The following is a 12,303-nucleotide window of genomic DNA, read 5'->3' on the forward strand; positions in this document are numbered from 1 at the left end:
TTCTCTCTGAAAGTGATTGCATCTTTTTTTAGCTATAACACACAAAGAAGTAACCTGGAGGAACTTTTACAAATCAGCAGAGATAAAGTAGCATCTGGCTTTACTGAGGAAATAAAAGGCACTTCATGCTTTCAGAATAAACTGCTTGAACTACAGGTAAGCATTCATCTTTTAAAAATATACTTGGTGCCTAAATTGTTATTTTCTCATGTAGAGCTCTCACCTCTCTGTGTTATCTGTATTGCCAGGGGAAAAGGAGCATCCTTACAACCAGGTTTATTAGAAGTAGAGGGGAAATCAAGGGTTTAGCATTCAGCAGAACTGCATTCCTGCTTAGCAGTGAAGTTTTGCAAGTGTTGCTGAAAGAAGTTGGTGGCTTTCAGTTTGTGATCTGCAGGCTGAAATAGGTCTAATGAAAAAAATAACTATGGAAAGCAGCTTTTTTTGCTGGAGCTTTTTTTGCTTTTGTCAGCAGGAGTGGTAAGTAATGGACCATGGTCAGGGCTGGAGGAGTTGTCAGAGTTGAACCATCAATGACAGTGGTGTAAGTGCAGAATGAAACTGTTCCAGGACTTATAACTTGATTAGGTTTGTGAGAACCTTAAGGGGATGATAAAAGGCACATAATTGATGTTGGAGAATTTATTACCGCAATTTTTCAAGTCCTTGCTTGAAAGAAGTACAAAGCTTATCTAAGCATCTCAGAACTTGGTTCAGTTTGGTTTTTGTTCTTTTGATCATAGCTAAGTTGAGATATTTTCCATTCATTCTTGTAGTAAAAATGGCTGAACCTTTTATAAAATGTAGCCAAGGCATATATCTGACATGGAAATTTTCATCATAAAAGGTTGGTAGAGATTTGCATGCAGCTAAAAATGGAGTCTTAAAGAAAAAGAAAGCAATAAATACTTTTACTTTCAGGTGATGTTTTCAATTTTTCTGTAAAGACTCTTGTGACTGTATTTTTATGAGCTGTTAAGTCCATTGAGAAATACAGATTCATATTAATGCAATTAATGCTGCCTATCTTTTAGGTGATAGAGACTGAAACCAATTCTGGTTGGACACAATTGGATAACATCTCATCTACCTTAGAAGATCTTGTGGATGAAGTACAGCAGACTGCTATCTCTGAGACAAGAAGCAAACTAAAAGGAGAATGGAAAGAGCTTCAGGATATTATAAGTACCAGGTATAAAATAACACTTCGTGATATTAGCTAAGGAATAGTTCATTCTAACTAATGTGTGTATTGTGAAGGGAATAGTGTGCATTGCAGAAAATATCTGCATGTTTTTAATGGGGTTTTTTTTAAATGGCATAAAATTAAGCTTTGCTTAATTATACTTGGTTCGTATACACATTGCAGATAGTGTGAATCTCTCCAAGAAGCACAGAGCCAGATCTTTGTAACATCACTGTGCAGTGTTCCCAAGTTTATTGTTATTTCCTTCAACCTTTTGGTTAAATTCACTGGGATTCATACTGCTTTTCTTATTAATCAATGCAAAAACTCCTTTGACCTCAGGAGGAGGAGGATTAGATCTGTTAGACAATCAATTACATTATCTTTGTGGCATTTTGTGCTGTAAAATATTAAGTGTCTTTTCTTGCTTGCTTTCCCAGTTCATGTTTTGTTACCTTTTTCGTAGAACAAACTCTTTAAGGACTGCATTGGAAATTGTTTTGCCAATAGAAAATGAATCCATTCTTCTATGTGAATTAGATCAGCGACTTAAGAAAAAGGACATCCAGCAGTTTAATCTGATGAATAGTGATCTTGCTTATAGGGAACTAAAGGTAAGGGAAAATGCAGGGACCACACCCTAGCCAGAATAGTTTTTATCATGTCTAGGAACTAGAGGACTTAATGGGATTTTCACTCAGGAGTTTGGGACAGCTCACAAGACTTCCCAAACCTTCTAAAGTCTATAGCAGCATTTTACTCCCTTTGCTTTAAATATCATTGTTCCCGTAGAGCCAGCCAGGGACCCTCAGTAGGCTCTAATGTAAAAAGCATGGTCGTGAACATTTCATCTTAGGTTAGGACTTTCCTTTGATCCGGGTTTACAGTGTTCCCACCTGGCTTTATATCACTTTGTAGAGTCATATACATAATGTGGTGTTAATTTGTGAGCTAGGCTAAGCTAAGCTGCCTGTGTCACATCTGCTGAGGTATCTAGCTAAGCACACCTCAGAATGGGTTTGGAAGCTCTGCATGTATGCAATAACGTGGTCATCTGGTATCATTTTCTTATGCCTCGGGTCTGTCTATTAGGCAGGGTGAATATTGTTTTGTTCTTGACATACACTCCGAGCTGAGCACACTGACAGCTACGCAGAACTGAAAGTTTGCATTTGTCTGCCCTTGGCTCTTGAGCGAAGTACGGTTTAGGTCTCTCAGGCTGTCGGGCAGAGGGCATGTGCACTCTGTCTGACAGAGATGACTCTCTTTGGCTGGAAGGACCCCGAATTTTTCTTCAGTTCTCTGCCCATTTGGAGTTTCACAATGCTGACACACTGGTGTTTGTCTGAGGGCTGTAACCAGATAGCATGCAGACTTCACCAAGAGATTTTTAAAAGTGTGTAAGTCTCCTCCAAAAGTATAGCATAAAGGACTTAAAAGATGGCAGACTAACAAACATCTGTGTGCTCGCCTGTGCTCTGAGTGATCTCCCACTGAGAGAGCCTGCCAGTTTCAGTCCCAGGACTCTCATCATCTTTCTCTCCTTTTTGTCTGATTGCTGGAAAGAGGCTTGGGTTTTCTATGGTGCTGACTAAGTTCCCTGTGTGTGGAATACCATTTTATTTGATTTTTCTTCTTTTTCCTTCCCTCTACCAAAGTTCAGAGTAGGAAAAAAGAGGTTTATGTTCTTAACCACCCTGTTTAGCATATTTATTTTATAGCTAATATAATTTGTTTTTCAGTCATAGATTCAGCTTGAACGCAGGATACAGGTTTTCTTTCACTTGCTAACATTGTTGGTCGTTCTCTCAATTTCAGGAGCTACAGAGATCCATATTAAATCAGATTGAAGTGTGCAAACAATTGGAACACCTAGATTGTTCAGCAAGAGATGAATTTAATCCAATAGATCTGCAAGCTGCAAGTAAAATTATGATTTACTATCAAAACCAGCTTGAAGAAATGAGCCATAAAATGCAGATCCGCGAGACGGTCCTTAAAGATCTTGAAGCTTTTATGGCCTCATTGAGGAAGATTCAGTCTTCCATCAAATGTCTTACAGATTCCCCAGGTCAACATGAAGTACAGGGAAAAGCATTGAGAGAGGCTGCACAGGAAGTTTCTCACATGACAGAAGAGGCTAAATGTTTGGATGAACGCTTGAAAACAGTTGATATCTGTTTGGAAGATGCTGAATGTGGAAGAAAGACTTGCTGTGAAAACCTTGTTCTCACTTTATCTGAAGAGCTAAATGCGACTTATGATCCCTTAAGTGAACAGATGCTTACAGAGGAAAGAGACTTATACAAGATTTTTTCCACAAAAAATAGTGAACTTCTTAAAAACATTCAGGATCTACGTGACAGAATTAACAAAATAGGCTTGAAGGATCCAACAATTCCAGCTATTCAACAAAGGTGAATTCTTTTTTAAGCTCTTTTGATTTCATAATTTCAGTGAACTCAGAGGACCTGTGGCCCCTTCACAGTAGAGCACTGAAACCTAAATGTGTCCCGAAGTATCTGTGGAGCACTGAAAGAAGCTGTGAACTTAGATTTTATTCGTTCTATCGCAGCCTAAATAAGGAAGCCCTCTCCATTTTGTCTTTTCTTTTCAAGTCCTATGTATGTGTGTGTTTGAAGCAGCATTGATGAAGAAAAAATAAAAGGAGGTTGATTGTTATGATCCTAGTTTTCAGTAAGAAAATTGTCAAACAGGGAGATGGGTCTTCTTGCTGAGCACTGATGCATGTGGTCTGAAACTCTGCAGCATAGAAGTCGTGTGTTATTTTACCACACCCCAAGAAACCTGCTAACATGATTTGTATGTCTCCAGTACTGTTTCAGAGGAGCTCTCTGCAGCCTCGCAAAGGATGAATAAACAATTCACTACGGTTTATGTGGAGGGAAAAAGGGAGGGGAGAGGAGCTTATAAACTGTGGCCATTTTTTAAGTTGTGAAATCCCACGCTATGGCACAGCTTCTTGTCTTAGACCATATTTTAGGATAGCCAGAATGCACTTACCTTTTAGTAAAAAATCATTCACTATGTTCATACAGACCCTATTGGCCTTTAGGATTTTGGATTGCTTTCTCAAAGGGCTTAGGTCCATAACTTATCTGAAGGACTGTGTCAAATTACATGAACTGAAGATCCAGTTAGACTTTTTATGATGTCATTTAATATAGTCAATATGTGCAGCTCAGGATGAATTTCTAGTGAACTTGCTAATTACATCAGGGAAAAAAATCAAAGACTTTAATATAATGCTGTATTTCATTTTTTCTAATAAAGGATAAAATCGTTAATGGAATTGGAAAAGGAATTGGATTGTGCTGCTGTTGAAATGAAACCTATGCGAGAAATTGCTAATAAGCTCCCACAGATCAAAGAGGAAAAAGCAGAGGAAGCAAATGAACAGTGCAGAGTTATAGAGAGGCTATGGGAGGATACAAAACTCTTACTTGCTGAATGGTAAGGAGAAAAGCTGATTTTAAAGTAGTATTGTACACGTAAGAAGTTTCCTTGTAAAATGAAATGGCAAAAAAGCCTTAGACCATACTTTAAATGAAATACTGATGTGGTAGCAAATGTTACTATTAGGATGCTGTAAACTGTCATAAAGCCAAGAATTGCACATAGAAGTTTGCAGCCAGAGCTCATTGATTTTATATATTTTTAAGACATCCATCCATAATTCAGCAGCTACTCAGTGATGGGTTGGACTTAATAGGTATCCAAAAGAAAAACCTGGACGCTGCTGGGAATGATGTGGCTTCTATATTTGCTGTGAATTTCATGCCAGAACATTCAAAAAGAAAAGTCAAACTGAAACAAATGGAAGAGGACAGCTGGGAAAACAGTCTCATGCAGAAAAAGATTAAAGGAGCTTGGTTTGAGAGTGGGGACTGTGAAAGGCTGTGATTGATCATCCAGGGCATCTGTCCTTCTCTTACAGTTTGTAAAGATGCCTAGAGGCTTTGCACGGACTGGCACAGCTCTGGTTAATCCTCATGTCTTGCACAGGTGTCAGTGGGAGTAATCTGTTTTCATATCCCACTGAAGGCTGGCGTGAGGTGGGATTTCCCACTGTCCACCACCCAAGCTGTTGTGATATCTGCTGCACATTATATTTCAGTTTACTGGTGTCTGAGCTCACCTTTCAGGTGGAGAGTATCATATAAACAGAACTGCTCAGGTCACATCACAGCTACATGTGAATCAGAGGCATATGATGGTGAAGGGCATTTCTGATTCCAAAACCCATCCAAATACCACACCAGGTGTCACACAGTATTGAGGGTTTATGACTGGTACAGTTTATCCCCCCTTTTCTCTCTTCCAAACATAGTAGTCAAACTCCCCACATGTTTGAATATAGGAGAAGGAAGCAGACAAGAGGTTGAGGCGACTGCTTTATGCTTAGGCCATAAATAATGCATCTCTTTTTAATAGCCAGGAGCAGTGTGCAAGGGCTCTGGAACTCCTGAAGCAATATCAAAGCTGCAAAACTAATCTGACCAGCATCATCCAGAAACAGGAGATTGTGCTTTCACAGCAAACTTCTTACATGGGGAAGGAGAATTTGAACAGACTAATAGCAAAGGTGAGTAACAAGAACTTACTGGAGAGGAAGGAAAAGCCTTTCTTGGGAGCGTTCAGGTGTAGGGTTGCCCTTGTACACTCAGTCTTCAGGGCAAATATTAAGACCTTGCTTTCACTTTGACTTCCAAAATACATTTAGGGACCATACCCTGGTTTTGTTTCAAGCTTTGCTCAGTGAATCAAGGTCTTGTTAAAGAGGAGGGATTTAAAAAAACAAAAACATAGAAAAACTATGATCTAGTGTGAAAGTAAGATGAAATCCTGTCTTAACCAGAAAGACATTTTGAAATCAGGCATATTCATCCATACCCTTTAGAATATTTCTATATTTTCTACCAAGTTAAAAAACTTACAGTGGGCAGTTTGTAAATACACAAAAATAGCAAATTCATTTGTTGCTAAGAAGATACTTTAAAATGTTGTACCACTTAAAAATAGTAGGTAATGCAACTCTTTGGGGCTGCTTGTTTCTCTGCTGTTGCTGTGGGTTATAGCCAAGAGTTTAGATCTGTATGCTCTCCTTGCTTGTGTCACTGGGTCCCAGGCAGGGCTGCGGGGTTTGTCTACACCGTGCAAGTGCTGTGCCGAGGCCTTCAGCTAGCCCTCAGCAAGGAGGATCAGGAACAGGAGCCGTAAGGCTGTGTCAGCGTGGCACATCTGCTCAGAGACTGGGCCATGACGGATCTATCCTGCTTCTTGGGCTGGAGCTTGTGTACCTCACTGTATGTCATTGCCACCTGACTCACAGACAGCCTGGGGATTGCCAGCATGTGCTGCCTTGGGGTGTGGACTTCTGGAGGCCAAAATGGTTTTGACTGGGCTGATGGAACAGTATTTTATTGAGCTGGTTACGTTTGCTGCAAGAATCTCTGCCCTCACACTGAGTTTGCTGAGTTATGGCAGTTAGAAGCCATAACAACATAGTTTGGTATTTCTTCTCTCACTTCTCCTATGTTACAAACCTACTTAGAAGACAGACCTTCTGTATAAGAACCTTGGCCTCTGTAATCAACATTTGTTCCATGCTGTCTTTGATAACAGTTAAACATTTGCAGTAGCTTTTACATTAGCTGATCAGACTGAATGAGCAGGTATTGCTGGACACCCCCTCATTTAGTTTAAAGTTTATCACATTTTCAGACAAATTTTGATAGCTGGCTACATTCTTCTCGGCTAAATGAATGCAACCACTGGACATAGCTGTCCATGGATAATGGATTAGCAAACAGCAGCATGTCCATCATGACCATTTTACTGTACAGGTTTCATATTTCCTGACTGGGTTATAAACCTGGTTGTTCAGATCCCATTTTTAGGCTTCCTGATGAGGCATCACCCATATCATTCAGGAACCTTTGCTCTCAGGTGGTGCCTGGCATGGTTAAATTTAAGAAGGAACGTAAGTGGTTTCTTCCCTCAGGCAGCGGGATGTTGTCTGTGTGCCCCCCACCCCCTTTAAGGCAGGGACTTTTCTTGGTTTCACCAGTGAGACCTCTGGCACCTCATATCACTCAGGTCCTGCTCCAGGAGAGAGGGAGATCACCTGTGTACCCTGGCCCTTGCTTGAGACCCCTCTCGCTGGTAACAACCCTTCCTCCTCACCCTAAGTTTTGCAATTCCCACTCTCACACTTGTGGTCTGCAATAGCTGTGGCACAGTACAGGCATGTCCTTGAGTGCTGATGATTTGTTATTTGTAGTTATATAAAATAGTAGCAAAGAAAGTTCTCTGCCTTGTTCTGGTTTGTGAGTGCTGCTCTGCCGTCCCTTGCCTTATCTCAGTGGCTGACAGTATCTATATGAGAAGGTGTAATTCTTGTCTCTGGGAAACAAGGAGAGCTTTTAATATCAAATTGCCTAACACTAGAGGTCAGTGTTTCTTTTCCAGCGAGCTTCCATGTTGTTTGTAAACACTGACAGTACAATTAACCACAAAGGAGCAGTCTAGTATTTAAATAGTAAGTAGAAAAAAGGGACATTTCAGTTTCTGGCAATGGCATATTTGACAATGGCTATGTTTAAACGGGATTTAAGCTTTTTTTAAAAAGTAGTTCAAAACCTGGAGATCAGAATGCCAGGTTTATATTTTTCAGAGTTGTAATAGTATCTCAGATGATTATTAGGTAGTGCATTGTTTATTTCTGTAACTGAGGTTCTGTGTATGGATGTACAGTCCCCTTGGATCTTGCAATTATGACTTTTAAAGCAAACTGTGGTTTTGACTTTCTTAGAAATATATCATCCATAGTACCCACTCAGCTGTATTGCTGTATTGCAGACAATAACAAAATGTTATGGATTTCTAACAACAAAATGTTCCTATCAGCATGACAGGGATATAAGAACTTAGGGTAAATTCCCAGTCTCATCATATTATATAAAATAAACTATTTTGTATAATGCTGGTGCTTTTCTAAACTAAAAAGAGCAGCACATCAGTTAAAAATGTTTTGCTGAATAAACAGTCATAAGTAAACATGGTTGTAAATATCCATTTGGTCTTTTTCACAGATTGAAGAGGCAAAAGAGGAATTTAATGATCACTCTGAAGATGTAGACAGAATAAATCAGATCTGCAAAAACCTTCAATTCCAGCTCAATAAAATGAGAAGCTTTGAGGAGCCTCCGTTCGAGAATGAGGCTAACATTATTGTGGACAGATGGCTGGATGTATGTAAAAAGTAAATTATCAGGGTGGTCTTATCTGTTATGCATTATAGTAATTGATTCTGACGCATGTGTAATATTCGGAATAAATTAAGTACAATATGGCAAAGATTCTTAAGAGATAAATTCAAGTGTTTACCAGAGCAGAGCTTGCGGAGTGTCTATTGGCATAATGTTTCTGATCTCTCAGGTAGTTTATATCATGGGCACTCCTTGACATTAAATAATTCTAAGAAATGAAGAAAGGTAATATTTGTGCTTTCCGCATGAATCTGTAAGCTTCTGTAACAACTTCTGTGGATTTAGACTTTGGAGACAATCTGGAGAATTACAGTGCTGGTGCTTTTGGTGAGAAATGTTTGCCACTGTTGATCTAAGCACTGCATCAATACTGAGATTAGATGGTATTTACTGAGAGTAGATAAACATTAATGAGCAAGGCTCCTTCCTAAACCTGCCTTAAAACTGGCAAGCTGCTGTTGTGATTGGTATGTTTGGCAATGTGTGGCAGGGATTTAAATATCTTCTCCATGACCAGTTCACTGTGAAGACACATGAGATTTTTTTTTTTTCCTTGCTGCACTTGTTTTTATGGGTGATTTCATCTTTCTCAGATTTTATTATACTGCATTTGCTTTTAGACTATAACTCAACATTTTTGAAATCTGTGTGTGTTTTCTGTATATGAATCTCATGGTAGATCAATGAAAAGACTGAAAACTACTGTGATAATTTGGGAAGAGCTCAAGCTTTGTGGGACAAACTTCTTAGTTTATCTGGCACAATTGACGCTTGGGCAAATGCAGAACTTAAGAACGCAGAAGACCATTGTCTGACCGAAGAGGACCTTACGCAGTTGAAGGTAATTTGAATGGAAATTTTTTACCCTTAACTTATACTGCACTGATATGGACTTTGGAATATAAACATGCACATCGCATAGAAATACCAGCGCTGCAAAAGCAGAGGAAGTTGTAACATTTGCAATTGTATCTGCATGAATAGTTTCACTGAAGATATTTCATAATGTATTGGGCATACAGGTCTTGGAAGCTAATAAATAGATAGCGTGTATGTATACTAAATGGTTTTAAATTAATGTAAGCAAATGCTGCTTTAGACTACAAAAGCTCTCTCATGCCTTTGTGTTGTACAAACATACAGCAAAGAGAAGGCCTGGAAAGCTTGTAGTCTAGAATACAGTGGTGCACATATTTCCTTGTGCCTAGACAAGAAAGGGAAGAGAGTGTGTATAGGCTAGTAATTAGTTTTCCGGTTAGAAGTTGCCTATTAGTGAAGATACTGGAGCTTCAGAAATGGCTGGGCAATGCACAGTTCAAGGAGAGGTTGCAGAGGTGGCTTATTTGCTCCTGCGATCCTTGTCCTGGTGTGCTCCCCAGTGTAACTTAATGCAGCCTTAATAGGAGCTGGCTGCTAAGGGTCTCCAGCAGCTGCATACAGGCAGACATCAGCAGAGCCAGGCTGCCTGTGCCCCTTTCACACAGATTATAGCATTAACTCTTGCTATCGGAGTGCAGTTGGGTGTAAAAACACATGCACTAGCTCTATGCCATTGAAGAGCCTCACATACAGGGGTAAATATTTTAATTTCTGACTTTAAGGGCATAATCAACCAGCTGCGCTGCTTTGTTGTAGTTATAGCCAGTATCTAGCAAACAAAAATAATTTCCTGCTTGAGTGAGGCTGAGACATAAATATATCCTATATCCGCTTGTTTTGAAAATATGCAGGCAGTTTTTTCTCAGTGTTTACATGCTACAAATGCCCTGTTTTTTATTGTGCTTATTTGCAGCATTACTTCTACTTTTAGTGCTGCTCATTTGTTTTAATTTGTAGAGCAGTAAAAAGCCAAGGTGTTCTTTGTATATAGATCTTCCCAGTGAAACAGGAGTATACATAGTATGCAGAGGTGGATATTTTGTCACATTATTAGTACCTTTAGCGTTGTATTATTAGAATGTACCTGGAGTAGTTCAAGTCCCTGAGGGCTCCAGTAAAAATAGACCAGCTGGCAACTGCATCTTAAGAGCCATTTTGTTACCTGAAAACTGCTCAAGCCTGGCTGGTGTTACCATGCCCCTGACATGCCTCTACTGGTGCTTAGGAAGGACTGTGCTGGAGGTGGCTACGCTAAGGTTATTCTGCTGCTCCCATGTGAGAGAGTAACTCTTAAAAGAGAGGGGAGGAGAGGGCAAGGGAGAGAGAAGCCATATTTCCTGTGAGCTACTATAAAAGCAGAATAGAAGGAGAGAAAACTGAACTCAATGCACTGAGTTTTGTAAAACAATTTAAAGTGCAGAGGGTGTCAGGATCATTTATCTATTTATTATTATTTTGCTTGTTGTTGATCCTAAAACATCTCTACATTAATGTTAATTACAAAAAAAACCCAACTGTTGCAATGTGTATCATGTTACATAGGGTTGAAACCTAGGGTCCTTTGTGACTGCCCAGCAAAGCACTGGTGCATGTGCTTTCAAGAAGCCTGTCACAAAAGAACAGAGTAATGATTGACTGTATATTTAAAGATAATTTCAGTATAAATAATGTGAGAAAAGTTCTGCTTTCCCCTGTAGCCAGTATGCAAATGGGAACTCTTTCAAGGGCAGTAGCATGTGAATGGGTTTTGATGATTGCTTGTACAGAGACTGCAAAGGAATACTTTGTCCTGGGGGAGATTGAAAGATCAATATGGGAATATGAGACAATAGGACTATTTTGGATATATCCTGCTTCATAAGTTGAAGCTGGTATTTTACTTTCATATTACTGGCTTGTTCTAAAATCCATTCAAATGAGTAGAGGTGTTTTCATATACAAAGGTTTTACATTAAAAAAAGTGTTTACAGCATGTGTTGTGTTTTATTACATCCCTACCAAAGTGCACCATCAGGATGACAATTCTTGACTTTAAGTCCATAACGTCTGAGAATATCCCTTTTTATTAGAATCAGCAAGAAATAAATACAAAGTTAAGATTGTTTTCCTGCAAATTTACTTAGGTTAATATAGAAGTAAAACAACTAACATTGAATTTATGTTAGATTTGCATTAACAACTGCTTTTGCTGAGAAACATAGAGTGTTTATGACTCTAATACAAAAAAAAGTCTAAATTACTAAAATGAAAATCAGCAAATGGACTAGTTATGGGAGCTCTATATGCCAAAATGCAGAATCAGAATATTAGTAATAAAATTTTCTAACAGACACATGGAAATTTGATTTGGGGGGAAACACAGTTAATGTGTTTTTTCCACCTTTAGGCATGTTTACGAGTCCAAGAGCAAAAACTTCAGAAATTTGACAACACAGTGGCTGAGATAGAAGAACTTCTGAATAGTAATGAACCTCCACTGGAGCTACAGGTACAAAGAAGCTTTTACAGCTGATACGCCAGTACTCATTACTGCATTCCTGCTTCTTCCTACCATCTTTGACACAATCATTTCTTGGTTTGACTTAAATCTACCCAAAGAGAATTGAAGGCATTTTGTTGACTATTAGCAGTGACATTTCACTTGTCTTTCTCAAGTTGTTAGAACAAACCTGTCATTTTAAACACAAAGGTCTCTCTCAGTCCTGTGCCTTTTAGGGACTTGGACCTGACCCAACTGTTTTGTAGGCCTACTGAAAGAGGCCAGTGCCAGTGATATCTGCCTTTTAGCTGTTGGCCATGAACAAGGCACAATGGGCTTCGTCATCCCTTTGGGGATCCCAGCAACTCAACATGCTGACTGTCTATTTTAAACTGTACCTTTACCTGGATATGGCTTAATGTAGCTTGTTAGTTTGTAGCTATTTGCATAGAGTGGTGTTTACTGTG

General features: G+C 39.2%; 1 protein-coding gene across 7 annotated transcripts in view; it reads left to right on the forward strand.

Moving 5' to 3' along the window:
* The window catches only part of SYNE2 (spectrin repeat containing nuclear envelope protein 2), a 195,470-nt gene that overhangs the window by 50,442 nt on the left and 132,725 nt on the right, over positions 1 to 12,303 (forward strand). For 6 of the 7 annotated variants that reach the window (XR_012622862.1, XM_074820953.1, XM_074820954.1 and 3 more), the window contains 9 exons: positions 33 to 156; positions 1,035 to 1,192; positions 1,653 to 1,800; positions 3,005 to 3,603; positions 4,481 to 4,660; positions 5,642 to 5,792; positions 8,302 to 8,460; positions 9,158 to 9,319; positions 11,744 to 11,845. Coding sequence is in view for 6 of the 7 variants with exons in the window: in XM_074820953.1 (XP_074677054.1) it covers positions 33 to 156; positions 1,035 to 1,192; positions 1,653 to 1,800; positions 3,005 to 3,603; positions 4,481 to 4,660; positions 5,642 to 5,792; positions 8,302 to 8,460; positions 9,158 to 9,319; positions 11,744 to 11,845 (1,783 nt within the window). In the remaining variant the exon portion in view is untranslated. The remainder of the gene's footprint in view (positions 1 to 32; positions 157 to 1,034; positions 1,193 to 1,652; positions 1,801 to 3,004; positions 3,604 to 4,480; positions 4,661 to 5,641; positions 5,793 to 8,301; positions 8,461 to 9,157; positions 9,320 to 11,743; positions 11,846 to 12,303) is intronic. The other variant, XM_074820956.1, reaches the window with a different exon arrangement.

The sequence above is a fragment of the Strix aluco genome, chromosome 4 (genome assembly GCF_031877795.1).
Source record: "Strix aluco isolate bStrAlu1 chromosome 4, bStrAlu1.hap1, whole genome shotgun sequence".
In the NCBI taxonomy this organism is placed as follows: Eukaryota; Metazoa; Chordata; class Aves; order Strigiformes; family Strigidae; genus Strix; species Strix aluco.